The sequence below is a fragment of the Hyperolius riggenbachi genome, chromosome 3, assembly GCF_040937935.1.
Source record: "Hyperolius riggenbachi isolate aHypRig1 chromosome 3, aHypRig1.pri, whole genome shotgun sequence".
NCBI lineage: Eukaryota > Metazoa > Chordata > Amphibia > Anura > Hyperoliidae > Hyperolius > Hyperolius riggenbachi.
This window is the reverse complement of record NC_090648.1, coordinates 84,027,190-84,045,480: the sequence shown is the minus strand read 5'-3', so window position 1 is coordinate 84,045,480 and position 18,291 is coordinate 84,027,190. Positions and strand designations below refer to the sequence as shown.

At 45.9% G+C, this 18,291-nt stretch overlaps 1 protein-coding gene across 6 annotated transcripts in view; it reads left to right on the top strand.

Annotated features, from left to right (window-relative positions):
* Positions 1-18,036, top strand: part of LPAR2 (lysophosphatidic acid receptor 2) — a 98,166-nt gene extending 80,130 nt beyond the window's left edge. For all 6 annotated transcript variants that reach the window (XM_068274451.1, XM_068274452.1, XM_068274453.1 and 3 more), the window contains one exon: positions 17,024-18,036. In XM_068274451.1, coding sequence (XP_068130552.1) covers positions 17,024-17,322 — 299 coding nt within the window. In that variant the 3' untranslated portion in view covers positions 17,323-18,036. The remainder of the gene's footprint in view (positions 1-17,023) is intronic.
* Positions 18,037-18,291: the final 255 nt, after the last annotated feature.

Genomic DNA, 18,291 nt, shown 5'->3' with positions numbered 1-18,291 from the left:
TACACACAATTGTCCATTTACATAGAAATTTCTCCCACCCAGCATGGGTATGTGTAAAAATACACCCCAAAACACATTATACTACTTTTCCTGAGTACGGCGGTACCACATGTGTGACACTTTTTTGCAGCCTAGGTGCGCTAAGGGGCCCAACGTCCTATTCACAGGTCATTTTGAAGCATTTGTTTTCTAGACTACTCCTCGCGGTTTAGGGCCCCTAAAATGCCAGGGCAGTATAGGAACCCCACAAGTGACCCCATTTTAGAAAGAAGACACCCCAAGGTATTCCGTTAGGTGTATGGCGAGTTCATAGAAGATTTTATTTTTTGTCACAAGTTAGTGAAAAATGACACTTTGTGAAAAAAAAACAATAAAAATTAATTTCCGCTAACTTTTGACAAAAAATAAAATCTTCTATGAACTCGTCATACACCTAACAGAATACCTTGGGGTGTCTTTTTTTCTAAAATGGGGTCACTTGTGGGGTTCCTATACCGCCCTGGCATTTTACAGGCCCAAAACCGTGAGAAGTCTGGAAACCAAATGTCTCAAAATGACTGTTCAGGGGTATAAGCATCTGCAAATTTTGATGACAGGTGGTCTATGAGGGGCCGAATTTTGTGGAACCGGTCATAAGCAGGGTGGCCTTTTAGATGACAGGTTGTATTGGGCCTGATCTGATGGATAGGAGTGCTAGGGGGGTGACAGGAGGTGATTTATGGGTGTCTCAGGGGGTGGTTAGAGGGGAAAATAGATGCAATCAATGCACTGGGGAGGTGATCGGAAAGGGGTCTGAGGGGGATCTGAGGGTTTGGCCGAGTGATCAGGAGCCCACACGGGGCAAATTGGGGCCTGATCTGATGGGTAGGTGTGCTAGGGGGTGACAGGAGGTGATTGATGGGTGTCTTAAGGTGTGATTAGAGGGGGGAATAGATGCAAGCAATGCACTGGCGAGGTGATCAGGGCTGGGGTCTGAGGGCATTCTGAGGGTGTGGGCGGGTGATTGAGAGCCCTAGGGGCAGATAGGGGTCTAATCTGATAGGTAGCAGTGACAGGGGGTGATTGATGGGTAATTAGTGGGTGTTTAGGGTAGAGAATAGATGGAAACACTGCACTTGGGTGGTGATCTGATGTCGGATCTGCGGGCGATCTATTGGTGTGGGTGGGTGATCAGTTTGCCCGCAAGGGGCAGGTTAGGGGCTGATTGATGGGTGGCAGTGACAGCGGGTGATTGATGGGTGGCAGTGACAGGGGGTGATTGATGGGTGGCAGTGACAGGGGGTGATTGATGGGTGATTGATAGGTGATTGACAGGTAATCAGTGGGTTATTACAGGGTAGAACAGATGTAAATATTGCACTGGCGAATTGATAAGGGGGGGTCTGAGAGCAATCTGAGCGTGTAGGCGGGCGATTGGGTGCCCGCAAGGGGCAGATTAGGGTCTGATCTGATGGGTAACAGTGACAGGTGGTGATAGGGGGTGATTGATGGGTGATTGATGGGTAATTAGTGGGTGTTTAGAGGAGAGAATAGATGGAAACACTGCGCTTGGGTGGTGATCTGATGTCGGATCTGCGGGCGATCTATTGGTGTGGGTGGGTGATCAGTTTGCCCGCAAGGGGCAGGTTAGGGGCTGATTGTTGGGTGGCAGTGACAGGGGGTGATTGATGGGTGATAGGTGATTGACAGGTGATTGACAGGTGATCAGTGGGTTATTACAGGGAAGGACAGATGTAAATATTGCACTGGCGAATTGATAAGGGCGGGTCTGAGGGCAATCTGAGCGTGTAGGCGGGTGATTGGGTGCCCGCAAGGGGCAGATTAGGGTCTGATCTGATAGGTAACAGTGACAGGTGGTGATAGGGGGTGATTGATGGGTAATTAGTGGGTGTTTAGAGAAGATAACAGATGTAAACGATACATTTGGGAGGTAATCTGACGGCGGGTTTGCGGGCGATCTAATGGTGTGGGTGGGTGATCAGATTGCCCGCAAGGGGCAGGTTAGGGGCTGATTGATGGGTGGCAGTGACAGGGGGTGATTGATGGGTGATAGGTGATTGGCAGGTGATTGACAGGTGATCAGTGGGTTATTACAGGGAAGAACAGATGTAATTAATGCACTGGTGAATTGATAAGGGGGGGGGGTCAGAGGGCAATCTGAGCGTGTGGGCGGGTGATTGGGTGCCCGCAAGGGGCAGATTAGGGTCTGATCTGATAGGTAACAGTGACAGGTGGTGATAGGGGGTGATTGATGGGTGATTGATGGGTAATTAGTGGGTGTTTAGAGGAGAGAATAGATGTAAACAATGGATTTGGGAGGTGATCTGATGTCGGATCTGCGGACGATCTATTGGTGTGGGGGGGTGATCAGATTGCCCGCAAGGGGCAGGTTAGGGGCTGATTGATGGGTGGCAGTGACAGGGGGTGATTGACAGGTGATTGACGGGTGATTGACAGGTGATGGACAGGTGATTGACAGGTGATCAGGGGGGATAGATGCATACAGTACATGGGGGGGGGGGGGTCTGGGGGGGGGTCTGGGGAGAATCTGAGGGGTGGGGGGGGGGGATCAGGAGGGAGCGGGGGGCAGGGGGGGGGGGATAAAAAAAATAGCGGTGACAGGGAGTGATTCATGGGTAATTAGGGGGGTGATTGGGTGCAAACAGGGGTCTGGGGGGTGGGCAGGGGGGGGTCTGATGGGTGCTGTGGGCGATCTGGGGCAGGGGGGGGGGGAAATCAGTGTGCTTGGTGCAGACTAGGGTGGCTGCAGCCTGCCCTGGTGGTCCCTCGGACATTGGGACCACCAGGGCAGGAGGCAGCCTGTATAATACACTTTGTAAACATTACAAAGTGTATTATACACTTTGTATGCGGCGATCGTCGGGTTAACATCCCGCCGGCGCTTCTGTATGGCCGGCGGGATGTTGCGGCGGGTGAGCGGCGCCAGGCGGAGGCGGAGGATCGCGTCATGGATGACGCGATCGCTCCGCCCATGCCCATACAAGGACCGCCGCCAATTGTCAATACGGCGGTCCTTGCGGCGTCCACTTCCCGGCCGCCAATTGTATATACGGCGGTCGAGAAGTGGTTAAAGAGGAACTCCAGCCTAAACAAACATACTCTCATTAAGTTACATTAGTTATGTTAATTAAAATAGATAGGTAATATAATCTCTCACCCACACTGTTTTACAAGAACAGGCAAATGTTTGATTTCATGATGGCAACCATCTTTTTGGTTGAAAGGAGGCGACAGGGAGCATGAGACACAGTTCCAACTGTCCTGTGTCCTGAGCACCTCTCCCAGTTGCTAGGCAACGTGAATAACAACATAGGAAATCCCATCATGCTCTGCACAGCATCAGGGAAACAAAGCCTTGGCTTTTTTTCTTTGATGGGTGGAGCTTAGCTAAAAATGCAGCTAAAAATGATGCTTTGGTAAGAAAAACAAAGTTCTGATGCTGTGAAACGTAACAACCCTGGCGTTCTATTAAGATCGCCAGGGCGGCTGCGGGAGGTTTTTTTTTTTTTTTATAAAAAAAAATCTATCTGAAAGTTGGCTGCATGAAAGCCCACTAGAGGGCGCTCCTAACGCGTACCTCTGATCGCCTCCGGCGATCAGAAGTAACAAGAAGGGCCGCGATGAGCGGCTCTCCTTGTTTTGCTTTCCTCGAGCGGAGTGACGTCATGGACGTCAGCCGACGTCCTGACGTCAGCCGCCTCCGATCCAGCCCTTAGCGCTGGCCGGAACTGATTGGTCCGGCTGCGCAGGGCTCGGGCGGCTGGGGGACCCTCTTTCGCCGCTGTTCGCGGCGGATCGCCGCAGAGCGGCGGCGATCAGGTAGTACACGCGGCTGGCAAAGTGCTGGCTGCGTGTGCGCCTTTTTATTTGAAGAAAATCGTCCCAGCAGGGCCTGAGCGGCACCCTCCGCCAGTAATGGACGAGCTGAGCTCGTCCAGACCGCTAAGGAGGTTAAAGAAACACCAAGCCTTTTCAGTTCTGCTGAGTAGATTTTTAGTCCGGAGGTACTTCCTGTACTGGAAAACAATATGAGACTCCCTTCGTTGCTTCTAATGTTCTATTTCTTAGCTGTACTACACATACAATTTATTATATCATACGTTTATTTTCGCTTCAGGTTTGCTTTAAGAGATGGTGAAATTTAAGCTGTGATGGAAAACTGCTAGATTTAGTGACTTGTTACAATTTTTAAAAAGGTTCTCTAAGTAATTCATTTTTTTCTAAATCCTTTTTCTTTGTTTTTCACTCCCCCCATTGTGCAACCATCCAGGCAACAGATTGCATCACATCGGAAACTCACAACAATAACCCTCCTCCGATCACGCCCTGCATAACTGCATACCTTCAAGTATACTCGAGGCCAGAGTTATATGGAGGCTGCCATCATTATTTCATTTTGAGCGATGCAATTTTCGGACAGATTTACTGTCAGATCGATTATTTTCAACACGTCCGATCTGATTTCGAGTCGATTTTCCGTTCACTTCTATGGAAAATAGTCGATCTGATAGTAAATTGCATCGTGTATACTGAGCATAATACTTTCAGCCATAGACCCTGAACAAGCATGAAGCAGATCAGGTGTTTCTGACATTATTAGCTGCATGATTGTTTCTGGTGTGATTCAGACACTACTGCAGCCAAATAAATCAGCAGGGCTGCCAGGCAACTGGTATTGTTTAAAAGGAAACAAATATGGCATGGCAAGCCTCTATGTCATTCTCACCTCGGGTTCACTTTTAAGTGTCATAAGAGGGAAGATGTTTGGCAGCACATGGCACCTGGTGTTGCTCTACCAATAAATATCCGTCGTCATTATTTGTGAGATCTCTGAGAGGTATCAGCAGAGATCTGATCTAATATCCCTCTCACTGCCATAAGCTTTGTACTGTCATTGCTGTTGGCTGTACCATAAATGTATGTATCCTTGTTCTTGTGTCACTCTTGCTCCCCCCCCCCCCTCCCCTTACATTGTAATGGGTTAAGGGGTAGAGGGGTAGGACAAAGGGGAAGGGAAGCTATGTATGAGATGGTAAAGTGATGGTCAGTGGCAAAAGTGTTCTAAGTGAGATAGTATTCTTGCCTGAAGAAGTAAGTTTTTTTAGGTTGCGCCTATAAAGGGTATAGGTGGATGAGTGGCAGATGTGTTGAGGGAGGGAGTTCCAGAGGAGAGGACAAAGAGAAGTCTTGTAAGTGGGAGTTAAAGGAGAACTGTAGTGAGAGGTATATGGAGGCAGCCATATTTCTTTCCTTTTAAGCAATACCAGTTGCCTGGCAGCCCTGCTGATATATTTGGCTAATGAAGTGTCTGAATCACACCAGAAACAAGCATGCAGCTAATCTTGTCATATCTGTCAAAATTGTCAGAAACACCTGATCTGCTGCATGCTTGTTCAGGGGCTATGGCTGAAAGTATTAGAGGCAGAGGATTAGCAGGATAGCCACGCAACTGGTATTGCTTAAATGGAAACAAATATGGCAACCTCCATATACCTCTCACTACAGTTCTCCTTTAACCCATTCAGGTTCCATGGTTTTCACATGAGAAATGTTCACCTCCCATTCTCCCATTCATTAGCCTATAACTTTATCACTACTTATCACAATGAACTGATCTATATCTTGTTTTTTCCGCAACCAATTAGGCTTTCTTTGGGGAGTACATTTTGCTAAGAGCCGCTTTACTGTAAACGCATTTTAACAGGAAGAATAAGAAAAAAATGGAAAAATTTATTATTTCTCAGTTTTCAGCCATTATAGTTTTAAAATAATACATGCCTCCATAATTAAAAGTCACGTATTGGATTTGCCCATATGTCCCGGTTATTACACCGTTAAAATTATGTCCCTATCACAATGTATGGCGACAATATTTTATTTGGAAATAAAGGTGCATTTTTTCCATTTTGCATCTATCACTATTAACAAGTTTAAAATAAAAAAAAATATAGAAATATTTCATCTTTACATTGATATTTAAAAAGTTTAGACCCTTAGGTAAATATTTACATTTTTTTTTTTTATTGTAAAGGTTTTTTTTTTTTTTATAGTAAACATTTTATTTGGGTAGTTTTGGGAGGGTGGGGGGTAAACAATAGATTTATAATGTAAATGTGTGTTCATTTTAATTTATTTTTATTTTCAGTTGTAGTATTACTTTTGCCATGAGTTTGTTTACATGACGTCACTCTAAGCGTAACACACGCTTAGAGTGGCGCATCGGGGAGGGAACGGCCAGAAAAGGCGCAGCTTCCGAGAGAAGCTGTCGCTTTTTCAGCAGGGGAGAGGAATCAGTGATTGGGCACCATAGCCCGATACATTGATTCCTTGGCTACCAAATCCGCGGCCGGGAGTTCGCGTGCACGCGCGTGATCGGCCGCGGGAGCGCGCGGTAGCGCGCATGGTTCCTGGACGTAGTTTCTACGTCCAGGAACCAAAATAGGTTAAGCTAACCACCCAAGAGAGTAAGATGGATCCAGCGATGTCTCTCTGATGATGAGTGTTCCACAATCCATCTTCCAGCCGGCGGGTACACAAGATAGACGCAAACGGAAAATCAAGCCATTACTGTACTTTGCGCGGAGTCGTCAGGGATGTTAAAGATCTGCCGTGAGGACTGTCATCGCCACACATCGCTATACATCGTTTACGTGATTGCGTGCCTGTACCCACGTTGCGAAATCACTGAAAAGATCGTGAGGTTTTTTTAAAAAATTGAGAAGACAAAACGCAAATTCGTGATTGCACGCACAAATTTGCGATTGTGCGCAAACGCGAAAATCGCCCGAAAACGGATGTGATATGACTTATCACGATTTAGTGAATCAAGCCCCTTGTGTGAAAGTTACAATGATGGAGTTTTGACTTGTATTCTAGTAAATTCTTGCTGAGCTCACCTGCTATGATGGTATGGCAGCCGAGACAAGGCTGTGGGTTTGTTGGGCGAGGACAGTGCAACTATACATTATCTTCTACTCTGAACAGGATTGCTCTTGTAAAATTCTAGTAGGAAGCAGCTAGGTCAAGTCAGGTCAGGCTAGAAACAGTGCTGATTGCTTAAAGAGAACCCGAGATGGCATTTTCAGATCTTAACAGGACACAGAGGCATGTCCTGTGCACAATGTCATGCCTCTGTGTCATTGTGCTGCAGCCGCCAGCCCCCCAGCTCTGTTGCCCCCTCCCCCTCCCAGCAAAATACCACCAGGCTAGCTCTGCTTGTCGCTAGCCTGCTATTTACCTGCGCTTGTCACTCATTACAGGCTCCCCCCGCCACTCCCCACCTCCGCCAACTTCCTCCAATCAGAAGCTAACCTCGCGACCCAGAAAGGATGATGTGAAAAAGGATCCTGGGTGAGCCAAGAACCTTCCCATGGGCACTCTGTTTTCCTCTGACATCCAACCCCCTCCCCCCCCCCCCCCCCCCAAAGAAAAAGTTGATTGGCTTCCCCCTACATGATACATACATACATAGACATATGACTATAGAAGTAATTAGATTGTGAGCCTCTCTGAGAGACAGTTAAGCGACAAGACACGATATACTCAGTACAGGGTTGAGTAAAATGTTGGCGCTACATAAATACTAAATAATAATATAACCAGCGCCGGTAGCCAAATATAGGGTAGTATAACTTGGTGTAATACATTGAAAAGGATACTAACAAACCAGGGTTGTTAGAAAGAGTAACTATCAAAAAGAGGTTGTGGTGAAAACCCGTCTCCACTCGGGTCGTGGAGTATATTCCTAGATGGTCAAATTCCTTGAAGTGTACCTGAGACGGCACAGAGGGGGCCTATGTGACACAGAGGCATATTCCCTGGTCCATGACATGCCGCTGTGTTCTCTATGTGCCGTTTTCTGCCCCCCATGCGCCGCACTGTCACCCCCTGAAATTGACGACCTGCAGCTTGTCAACAATCTCGAGGGGGAAGGAGTGTTCCTTGCAGGAGAAGCACTCATGCAAAACTCCTACTCTGGGCATCAGGAACGCTCTCTCCCTCCTCTAGCTGGCCCTTCACCGCCTACCCTTGCCTGTTCCCCGTCTTTCTGAGCAGCTTCAGATGAAAACACAAAGCTCTAAAGGCAGCATTGTGACCCATGAAAGTGAAAATAAGCCATTACCAGCTGGGTTTTTTTTGGGGGGGGGGGGGGGGGGAGGGAGGGGGGGATCGGGAAGAGGTGGGGAAGGTAAGGGCACTAACCAATCCAGCTTGCCCCTCGGATCAGGTAGTATGTTTTTTAGTTGAAAAACCCGGCTCGGGCTCTCTTTAAAAGATGACTGATCATGACATAAAATATCAGCCTCCCAACAGAGGTGGAGACTTACAAAAAACAACTAGAGATACCCAAAGGATTGTATAAAATATTTTAAAAAGTTTAAAGGCAAGTGTTGGCTTACCTCTCATGAACTCACTAACAAGCATTTCAGATAACATGTTTATTAAGCAATAAAAACAAGACAATGCGTTTCATGGGATCAGTCCCGCCTCCTCAGGTCAATAACAGAGTGCCTGCAACATACATAGATGATTCATGCCAAATGGCCTAGTTATCACATATCAAACACAACAGGTCTACTCAGCCTTTTTAAAGGCACACACTGTTCTCACTACATCTACAACAGGTGCTGAAAACCAATTAGACTCTTGCTACAACTTCATAATAGAAGACCTCACTTTAACTTCTTTAAATACTATAAATACTATACTTACCTGGGGCTTCCTTAAAGAGAAACTCCAACCAAGAATTGAACTTTATCCCAATCAGTAGCTGATACCCCCTTTTACATGAGAAATAGAATGATTTTCACAAACAGACCATCAGGGGGCGCTGTGTGACTAATTTTGTGCTGAAACCCATCCCACAAGAGGCTCTGAATACCGCAGTACTCTGGGCAAACTGCCACAATGTAACAATGTTCACAGACAGGAAATGGCTGTTTAAAGCTGAGCAGCTAGAAACAGCTACATAACTTGCCCACAGTAACAATGTCACCATGTAATACATGTCAGAATGTGAATCTGGGAGAGGAAAGATTTTACAATGAGCAAACACTGACTAAGGCCCAGTGCACACCAAAACCGCTAGCAGATCCGCAATACGCTAGCGGTTTTGGGAGCTGATTTCAGAGCGATTCAAGGTATGTTTAGAGAGGTTTTCTAAACATACCTAGCGGTTTTGGGTGCGTTTTTGTGTAGCAGATTACACATATTGTTACAGTAAAAGCTGTTACAGAACAGCTACTGTAACAAAAATGCCTGGCAAACCGCTCTGAACTAGCGTTTTTCAGAGCGGTTTGCGGTTTTCCTATACTTTACATTGAGGACGAAACGCTTCCGAAAACCGCAAACGCGCAGCAGGAGGTGCGTTTGCGGCTTGGCAAAAACCGCAAACCGCCGGTGTGCACCATCCCATTGCAATACATTAGACAAGCGTTTTTAGAGGCGGATGCGGCCGGCGGATCGCTCCAAAAACCGCTCGGTGTGCACTGGGCCTAAATCATTTATACATAATTATTGTAAAAATGAAGCACTTTTTTTATTAAATTATTTTCACTGGAGTTCCTCTTTAAGTCCCTTGAGTCCCCTGTCCCCCGCAATTTGGCCCGAAACCTTGGCCGAGTTGCAGTTCGTCGCGCGACATTAGCGACAACAAGGAGAAGAACACAATTTGGAGTTGATTTTATGTTATATTATGATATCATTTCCAAACCTTCTGAGGTTAAACGGGAGAGAAGTTGAAAAAGTCCAAAAAAGGTGTAATCATGACAATGACCATAATACTGAGAGATTGCTGCGCGCGTATAACATTATAACATGAGTTGCGTCATGTGTGCAAGGTGCTCTAAGCTGCATTACTGCCAGTAAATTTGCCATGCGAATAATCAACCCCACTGAGACAAACTATTGCAAATAAAGTTTTGATTTTTTTCTATGTATTTGTACCAACAAAAAACATTTTCATTTGTGATATATGCAATAAAAGAAACATATAAATAAATATATAACAAATTCTTAACAAAGTAGAACAGAAATGACCACAGACTTCCTGTGACACTGGCACACTGGTAGGTGAGATGTTGGTCAGGTCTATATGCGAGGTCGTGATCATTATCCAGATATGTTATCTGAGTGCAGTAGTCAAAATATTTACTGGGGCTTAGCGAAACAACCCCACTGAAACAAACTATTGCAAATACGTTTTTATTTTTTTCCCCTTCATTCTGTGTTCTTGTACCAACAAAACTTAGCAGTCAAACTTAAAGGATACCCGAACTGACATGTGACATGATGAGATATACATGTGTATGTACAGTGCCTAGCACATAAATAACTATGCTGTGTTCCTTTTTTTCTTTCTCTGCCTGAAAGAGTTAAATATCAGGTATGTAAGTGGCTGACTCAGTCCTGACTCAGGGTACGTTTCCACTTGAGCGGCGCGGATTCGTTGACGTGTCCATGCGGATTTTCACGCGGAATCGCCCGCGGTTTTAACGACGCGATTTTAACCATGTCAATGCCGGCAAGCATTGACATGGGTTTTTAGATGAAATCGCACGCGGAAACGCCGGGGAAAACCGCAAGACTAAAGAGCTTGCGGTTTTCCTATTTAGTTACATTACCGACGATTCGCGTGCGGGTGTGCGGCGTGCGAATTCGGATAACTCTGTTGTGCAGATTTTTCCTGCACAAGAAAACGCAACGTTTTCCTGACAAGTGGACACAGGCTCCTTCACTTTTATTGGTTATGCGAATTTGCATGCGACGAACGCATGCGAATTCGCATTAGTGGAAACGTACCCTTAGACAGGAAGTGACTACAGTGTGACCCTCACTGATGAGAAATGTCCCTTTTTATTTCTTTCTTGCTAGGAAAGTGTTTTATAGTTGGAATTTCTTATCAGTGAGGGTCACACTGTAGTCACTTCCTGTCAGGACTGAGTCAGCCACTTACATACCTGATATTTAACTCTTTCAGGCAGAGAAAGAAAAAAAAGGAACACAGCATAGTTATTTGTGTGCTAGCCACTGTACATACACATGTCTATCTCATCATGTCACATGTCAGTTCGGGTATCCTTTAAGGTGGCCACACACCATACAACATGGATGTTGATAAGATAGTATAAGCATTGTACAGTCAGATTGCATCTAAATTGTATGGTGTGTGGCCACCTTTAGTCCCCATTCCCACTTAAAAAAAGCAAAACCCTAGAGATTAGCGCTAGAGTTTTGTGCTGGAGATTTTTAAGTGATAAACACGTATTTATAACTGGACATTTTCAAGCTTTTTGAGCAAATGCGAATACAGTACATTGCAATTGTGATTGCTCAAAAAAACCTCAAAACAATTCTGCATGTAGCCCGTTTGCGTTTAGCATTAATTGCGAACTGCTAGCCATTGCGGCAATGAGATCACTGCCATATAGTTAACATTGGGCTAGCGTTTTAAAAAGGGGTAGCGATCGCCGGCAATTCAGCGATTAGCGGTAAACTCCCGCTAATCGGCTCAGTGTTAATGGGCCCTAATAGGTGATTTAATCATTTTCATAAGTTCTTAACAAAGTAGAACCACAGACTTCCGGTGTCACTGGCACACACGTAGGTGACATGTAGGTCAGGTCGATATGTGAGGTCGTGTTATCTGAGTAAAGCAGTCAAAATATTTACAGCTGATTACATCAGCTGTAAAATTGCAGTGCTCAGACAGCATACTGCTATTTTACCAGTGTTTACACTATTTATTTATTTATTGTATTTATAAAGCGCCAACATATTATGCAGTGCTGGACATTAGTTAAGGTTACAGACAATATTTAGGGGTTACATACAGCAATATGACAATACCGGAATACAAGAAAAACCAGATACACAGCACAGTGTGAGTACCAGGCAATGCTTAGTCAGTCACTGGATGGAGCATGGAGATTAGGCAAGTTGAGTTCACTCAAATGCATAGCATGGGTTCACAGTAATGGAGGTGCATGATCAGGTAGGATACAAAAGGAGGAGGACCTTGCCCAAAGGCTTACAATCTAGAGGGAGAGGTAGGGACACGAAAGGTAGGGGACCAGAGTTCCGCTGTGGGTTTAGAGCACCAGTGAGGGGAGGGGAGGGCAGAGGGAAAAGGTGAGTTTTGAGGGCCTTCTTGAAGATGTTGAAGGAGGGGTCTGCCCTAATGGGTGGAGGTAGGAAGTTCCATAGTGTTGGAGCAGCTCTTGAGAACTCCTGGAGGCGTGCATGGGACTGGGTGATGCGGTTTGAGGCAAAGTTCACAAGTAAGTTCACAAGTAGTGTAGTGTGTATTTGCATCAACGACACAATGCTTGTGTTGCTTCTATAATTCAAGTTACGCTATTTGCTCAGAGGCAGAGATAACCCTGCAGCGTCTGCAGCAGTAGTCGGACAACTAATGCTAGGTACACACAATGTGTTTTTTCGGTCAATTTTCCGTCAGATCGATTTTCGATTTGTTTTTTTGCTCGATTCTCTTATTCTTTCTTATCAATTTCCATTCACTTCTATGAGAAATCGAGCGGTAAAACGATTGAAAAGTAATATCGGACATGGCAGAAATTATCAATCGAACGCATCTATCAAATGCAAACACGCATCATGTGTACCTAGCATTAGAACATTAGCCCTGCAGGTAAGATGACAGGTAGCACAGGCAGCAGATTCTGCATCTTCAGCTAGCAGGGTGACTACACACTGTGCAATGATCTATTATTTCTGTGTCAGAAATGGGCACAAGTAGAGGTAGGGCTCATTCAGGCTTGCTTTGCCTCCGGCATCTCTGCACCGTGATTGCGAATCTCACGTCCTTGTTGTGGGATTTTGTAATGATGTGAATGTGCTACGTGTACTGTGAGCGTATGAGAGACAAATGAGGGCCTGGGGCATTATTACTGTAATGTATTGTGTTTTATGCATCTGGTCTTTTAAACAATATATCAACCCTTTTAAATCCTATGTCGGATTATGTCCAACATTAGCCTTTTCCTCAATAGGTCCAAAGTTGGGCTCAGACCAACATAGAAAAACTGCCGGCTGCTAGGTGGCGCTGTTGCTGAATAAAATCCGTCACAGTCCGACACTTTGATTGCCGCTGGGCCACGTAATATAAATATTACGTGGGCACACTTGGGGCTGCTGTGGGCAGAGCAGGATCATCCACCAGGCACCCTAGGCAGGTGCCTGGGGCATAGTGAGTGTCAAGGGGCCCACCTGCCACCTTCTCTGACCTCTCTCCAGATCAGCTTACCAAAAAGACCACAAGGGGGCTCAAATATACTTCCTTGCCTAGGATCCCATTACATCTTAATTCATCTCTGGCTGTAGAGGTGCCGCTGCTGGATCTTGTCTGGCACAGCGTCCCCTTTGTGGATCTGACACTTTGGCCCCCTACAGCACCATGCAGCACTGCGTAATAATGATATTATGCTAACATGCATGCAAAGGGGGGCGGAGGTGCAGCATGCAAGCTGGCACTGGCCCCACCCCATCCCACTGATGCCGCATTGCCTCCTCGCTCTAGACCAGGCACGAGCAAACTCGGCCCTCCAGCTGTTAAGGAACTACAAGTCCCACAATGCATTGCAGGAGTCTGACAGCCACAGTCATGACTCATAAAGGCAAATGCATTGTGGGACTTGTAGTTCCGTAACAGCTGGAGGGCCTGCTCTATCAAGAAGGAGGTACAGACCCTCACCACCGCCACTGCAATTTCCTGATCATGTCAGGGGATAGTGTGAATGTAATCAAGTGTAACTTCTCTAAACTGTTTGAAACACAGTGTCCTATCTCCCCACCCCCTTCTGATGGAAGCTTTTGTTTGCTCATTACTACTACTAATTACAGCAGTTCTTATCTGCCTGCTCTTTCTGCAGACAGCAGGCCACAGAAGTAGGGAAATAAAAGCCTCTAAGAAACATTTAAATGTAAAAAGAAGAGGTAGAATGGAATTGTTTTTAGCAATGAGTCACATAGTTAGGATGCATTTTTCATGTGGTATTTGAGATGCCCTGGGGGCTAAAAATGCTGCTCGGTTTACTTTGATGCACAGTGCTTGTGTATAACTCACCTGTGCTGTGACTGTTAGCATGTGTGTTGTGAATGTCCGGTATGCACACGCTCAGTGCTACAGACGTGCAATCGTGACCGGACCAGGCGCTGCCAATCAAGATGCAAAATGCTGAAAGTCTGGAAAGCATTATACTGTGCGCAGCACTCTAAAGGCAGCCATACACTGGTCGATGTGCCATCAGATCGACCAGCTGACAGATCCCTATCTGATCGAATCTGATCAGATAGGGATCGTATGGCTGCCTTTACTGCAAACAGATTGTGAATCGATTTCAGCCTGAAACCGATCACAATCTGTTCAGCTGCTCCTGCCGCCTGTCCTCCCCCCGCGCATACATTACCTGACGCTGGCTCCCGGGCATCTTCTCCACGCTGCACCGCTCTGTTCTTGCTTCATCTCGGCGCTTCCTGTGTCACTCCGTGACCAGGAAGTTCAAATAGAGCGCCCTCTATTTGAACTTCCTGGGTCACTGCAGTGACCCAGGAAGCGCCGGGATGGAGCGGGTGCAGCGCTGAGAAGATGCGGAGAAGACGCCCGGGAGCCCGCATCAGGTAATGTATTTTTCATCGGATCGGCCGCCGCTAGCGACGCTCACTTTACCCGCGGGCGATCGAGGGTAATTTCCCGCACGGCGCGATCGACGGACCGATCCGATTTCGGGAGGAAATCGGATCGTCGGCGGCGTTTACCGCGAACGATTGGCAGCAGATTCGATCCCAGGATCGAATCTGCTGTCGAAACGGCCGGGAATCGGGCCAGTGTATGGCCACCTTAAGAACTCTATGTATGGCCAGAGTCACTGTCATTACTACATCTGTTGTGTAGGCGGGGTTTTTCCATGTCATAGATCAAGGGTGGATTAATTGCATTTAACTCCTCATCTGCTGGCATTAGGCCCACACCCATTTTATAGGGCGGGGATGGCTGGGATTGTGTATCTGAGAAGGAGTCATTAGGGTGTCACCTATAAACAGATCTAATAGGCTGTGATCTGCGAGTGCTGGAAGAGGGACACACAGAGCCTCCCTGACCCTTTCATTCAGAGTTTCATTGATTGCATAAACTTACAGATTACCCAGCAAGCTCCTGGTGAACCAGAATTCCTAGGAGTGTGTAAGGGGGCTACAAAGGACCAAAAAGCCCTCTTACAAAAATGTTATGCAAAACAAAAGTTTGACTTCTTAAAACAGAAGATATTTGTGATTATTCAGATTGGAGTAAGCATATGATGTCTCCCACAATGCACCACTGCAGAATATGCAAATCATCCATTGTTATCCCTGCAAACTAGCCACACCTCCTGGAATGCAATGATGTGTCAGCTTGTTGATTGTACAGAGCCACAATAATCCAACATGCGTACAGATGACATAATAAATATTTATGTGTGGGATTAGTGCATGAGTAGGTCACTTCACCCACATTGCCTGCGGGTACAGCTTCTAATGATTGGCATCTTTACTGGAGAGAAGGAATCAGCCTGCAGCATTCATCGAAGCCCATCTTATGTAAATAGCTCAGTGAGGAGAAAGAGCTCAGATGCCCCATTTTTTGTGTGTGTGAAGTAAGGATTCTGCAGCTAGCAATCCTGGCTTGTAATTGTGATTGATCACATGTCCAGAAGCAGAGGAGTTGAGAAACTTTCTTACAGCCAGTATGGGGGAAGCTGATCACATTGTCATCACTGTTCAAACTGCAAGTGGAAAAGCACAGACTTAGGCCCGGTTCACATTAGCGTTTTTTTCCCGAACGTAAACGGAACGTATACTGTACAAACGGAACGGATGTGAATGGATCCAATGTTAACCTATGGATCCATTCACATTTGTCTGTCACCTTCCGTACGTTTCGACCCTCGGATCCAGAAAATGCAGCAGACCCTTATTTTCCGGACCGTTCTGCCCATCGGAATGGATCCGGAAAAAAATACTGCTGCATTGTGGGCAATGGGAAACGGAACGTTTCTTCACACCAGCGAAGAAACGGACCGTTCCACGGGGGATGGGGGCATGGGTGACGCAATCCTGAGCGACGGGAGGGTGGGGGGAGGGTGCAGCAGCCAGGCGGGTGGGCTAGGGAGGCTTTATACATACCTTATCTTGTGCAGCAGCCTGCGGTAGAGGCTTCTGTCTTCTTCCGTGTCATGTGACTACATGACACGCCATGTGACTAGTCACATGATGCGCTGTGTAGTCACAGCGGAAGAAGAGGAAGCCTCTACCGCCGGCTGCTGCACAAGATTAGGTATGTATTTGCTGAGTGAAAACAGATCCGATCAATCATTGATCAGATCCGTTTTCACTATGTGAACCGGGCTACGGACTGGGCCATCCTGATCCGGTGAAGCGGAGACCGGATCCGGTGAGGATCCGCTCACCGGATCCGTTTTGGCCCAAAACGCAGATGTGAACAGGGCCTTAAAGCAAATCAGAAGCGAAATAAACGTATGAGATAATGGCCCATATTATTCATTATTATTGATTTATAAAGCCAACATATTCCGTGGCGCTGTACAAAGTAAGAATACAAACAAGGGATACATAATGATACAGACAATGATATACTGTACATCAAACATGAACACCGGTACAAAATACAGAACTGGTGGTTACAATGACAGATGTAACATGATGAATAAAATGTATAACAGAGTGCGAGCTATGAAAAGAATAACACATTCCAAGATAGAGCCCTGCCCTTGTGAGCTAACAATCTAAAGGTAACAAAAAGTACATTGGTAGCAAAAAAAAAAAAGGGCCCATGGTTTTCTTTCAGTACAGGAAGAATTAAAACACTTGAGTCACACCATGGACATTGTGATCGGGGGGTGGGAGGAGGTTGTTGGATTGTGGTGTGTTTAGATTCTCTATCAGAATTTCCATGCCTTACCTCCATATTTGTGTCTGCTTTCCATAGGTGCCTTCGTCATCTGCTGGACACCGGGGCAAGTTGTCCTCCTCCTGGATGGACTAGGCTGCAAGTCTTGTAACGTTTTGGCAGTAGAAAAGTACTTCCTCCTTCTTGCCGAAATCAACTCTCTCATCAACCCCATCGTCTACTCCTACAGAGACAACGAGATGAGAGCCACCTTCAAACAAATCCTCTGCTTCTGTTGTAACCGGGGCTCAAAATACTCAGCTTCCGTCAAGTCAACAAACACCGAGAGGAGAATATTAGCTGACAATGGACATCTGGTCAGAGACTCCACACTTTAGATATTGGGTGACTTGTTAGCCTTCTACGTACAGAAATGAAAAGGAGACTTGCCACTGCAGGGCCACTGACATAGTGCAAAAAGAAATTAATAAGATGAAAACCTTATATTTTATATTTAACTATATAACATGACCATGTGACTTGACCGTGTAATATCAGAACTTCTTGAAGGCTGTGCTAGAACATGAAAAAGGGAAATTGTCCTTTTTAGCCGGATCCTTCTGGCCCTTTTGTGGTGGTATTTCCTACTGTGTCAAACCTAAGGAACAAAATTCTGGTGCTGGATTGAGAGGATAAATTGTTGGATGACATTAAAAGTCATTTTAGTCACATAGAGCTCTTATGGAACCCGAAGAAGAAAACTATTGGATGATGGCTCTACTGAGATGTTTACAAATGGCAATAACCCATTTTGGGCCTCATTTCTTACGTTTCTACAAGGTTGGAGTACAGTGGAGAACCTTGGTTATTCTGCAAGTCTAAACATTTACAGCAGTCCAGTTGTGTTCGGAATAATACCAGTGTGTTGGTCTGGCCACTCCATATAACGTGAAGGTGTTTATCTGGAACCAAAGCGTTGCTCATTTACTTGTGTGTTTGGGGGTCCTTGTCTTGTTGAAACACACGTTTCAAGGGCATTTCCTCTTGAACATGATACATGCAAACTGATTCATGATCCCTGGTATGCAATAAATAGGCCAAACACAATAGTATGAGAAGCCTCCTCATATCATGATGCTTGTACCACCATGCTTCACAGTTGTCACAGTGTACTGCGCTTGATTTCAGTGTTTGGGGGTTGTCTGGAAAACTGTCAGCAACAATCTTATGTTCATCAGTCCACGAAACATTGCACCATTCTCTTTAGGCCACGCTCTCTGGCACAACTTTTTTTCAGCAATGGGATTTGTGGGGGCTTCTTGCTGATAGCTTGGCTTCATATAGGTGTCTTTTAATTGTAACAGTAC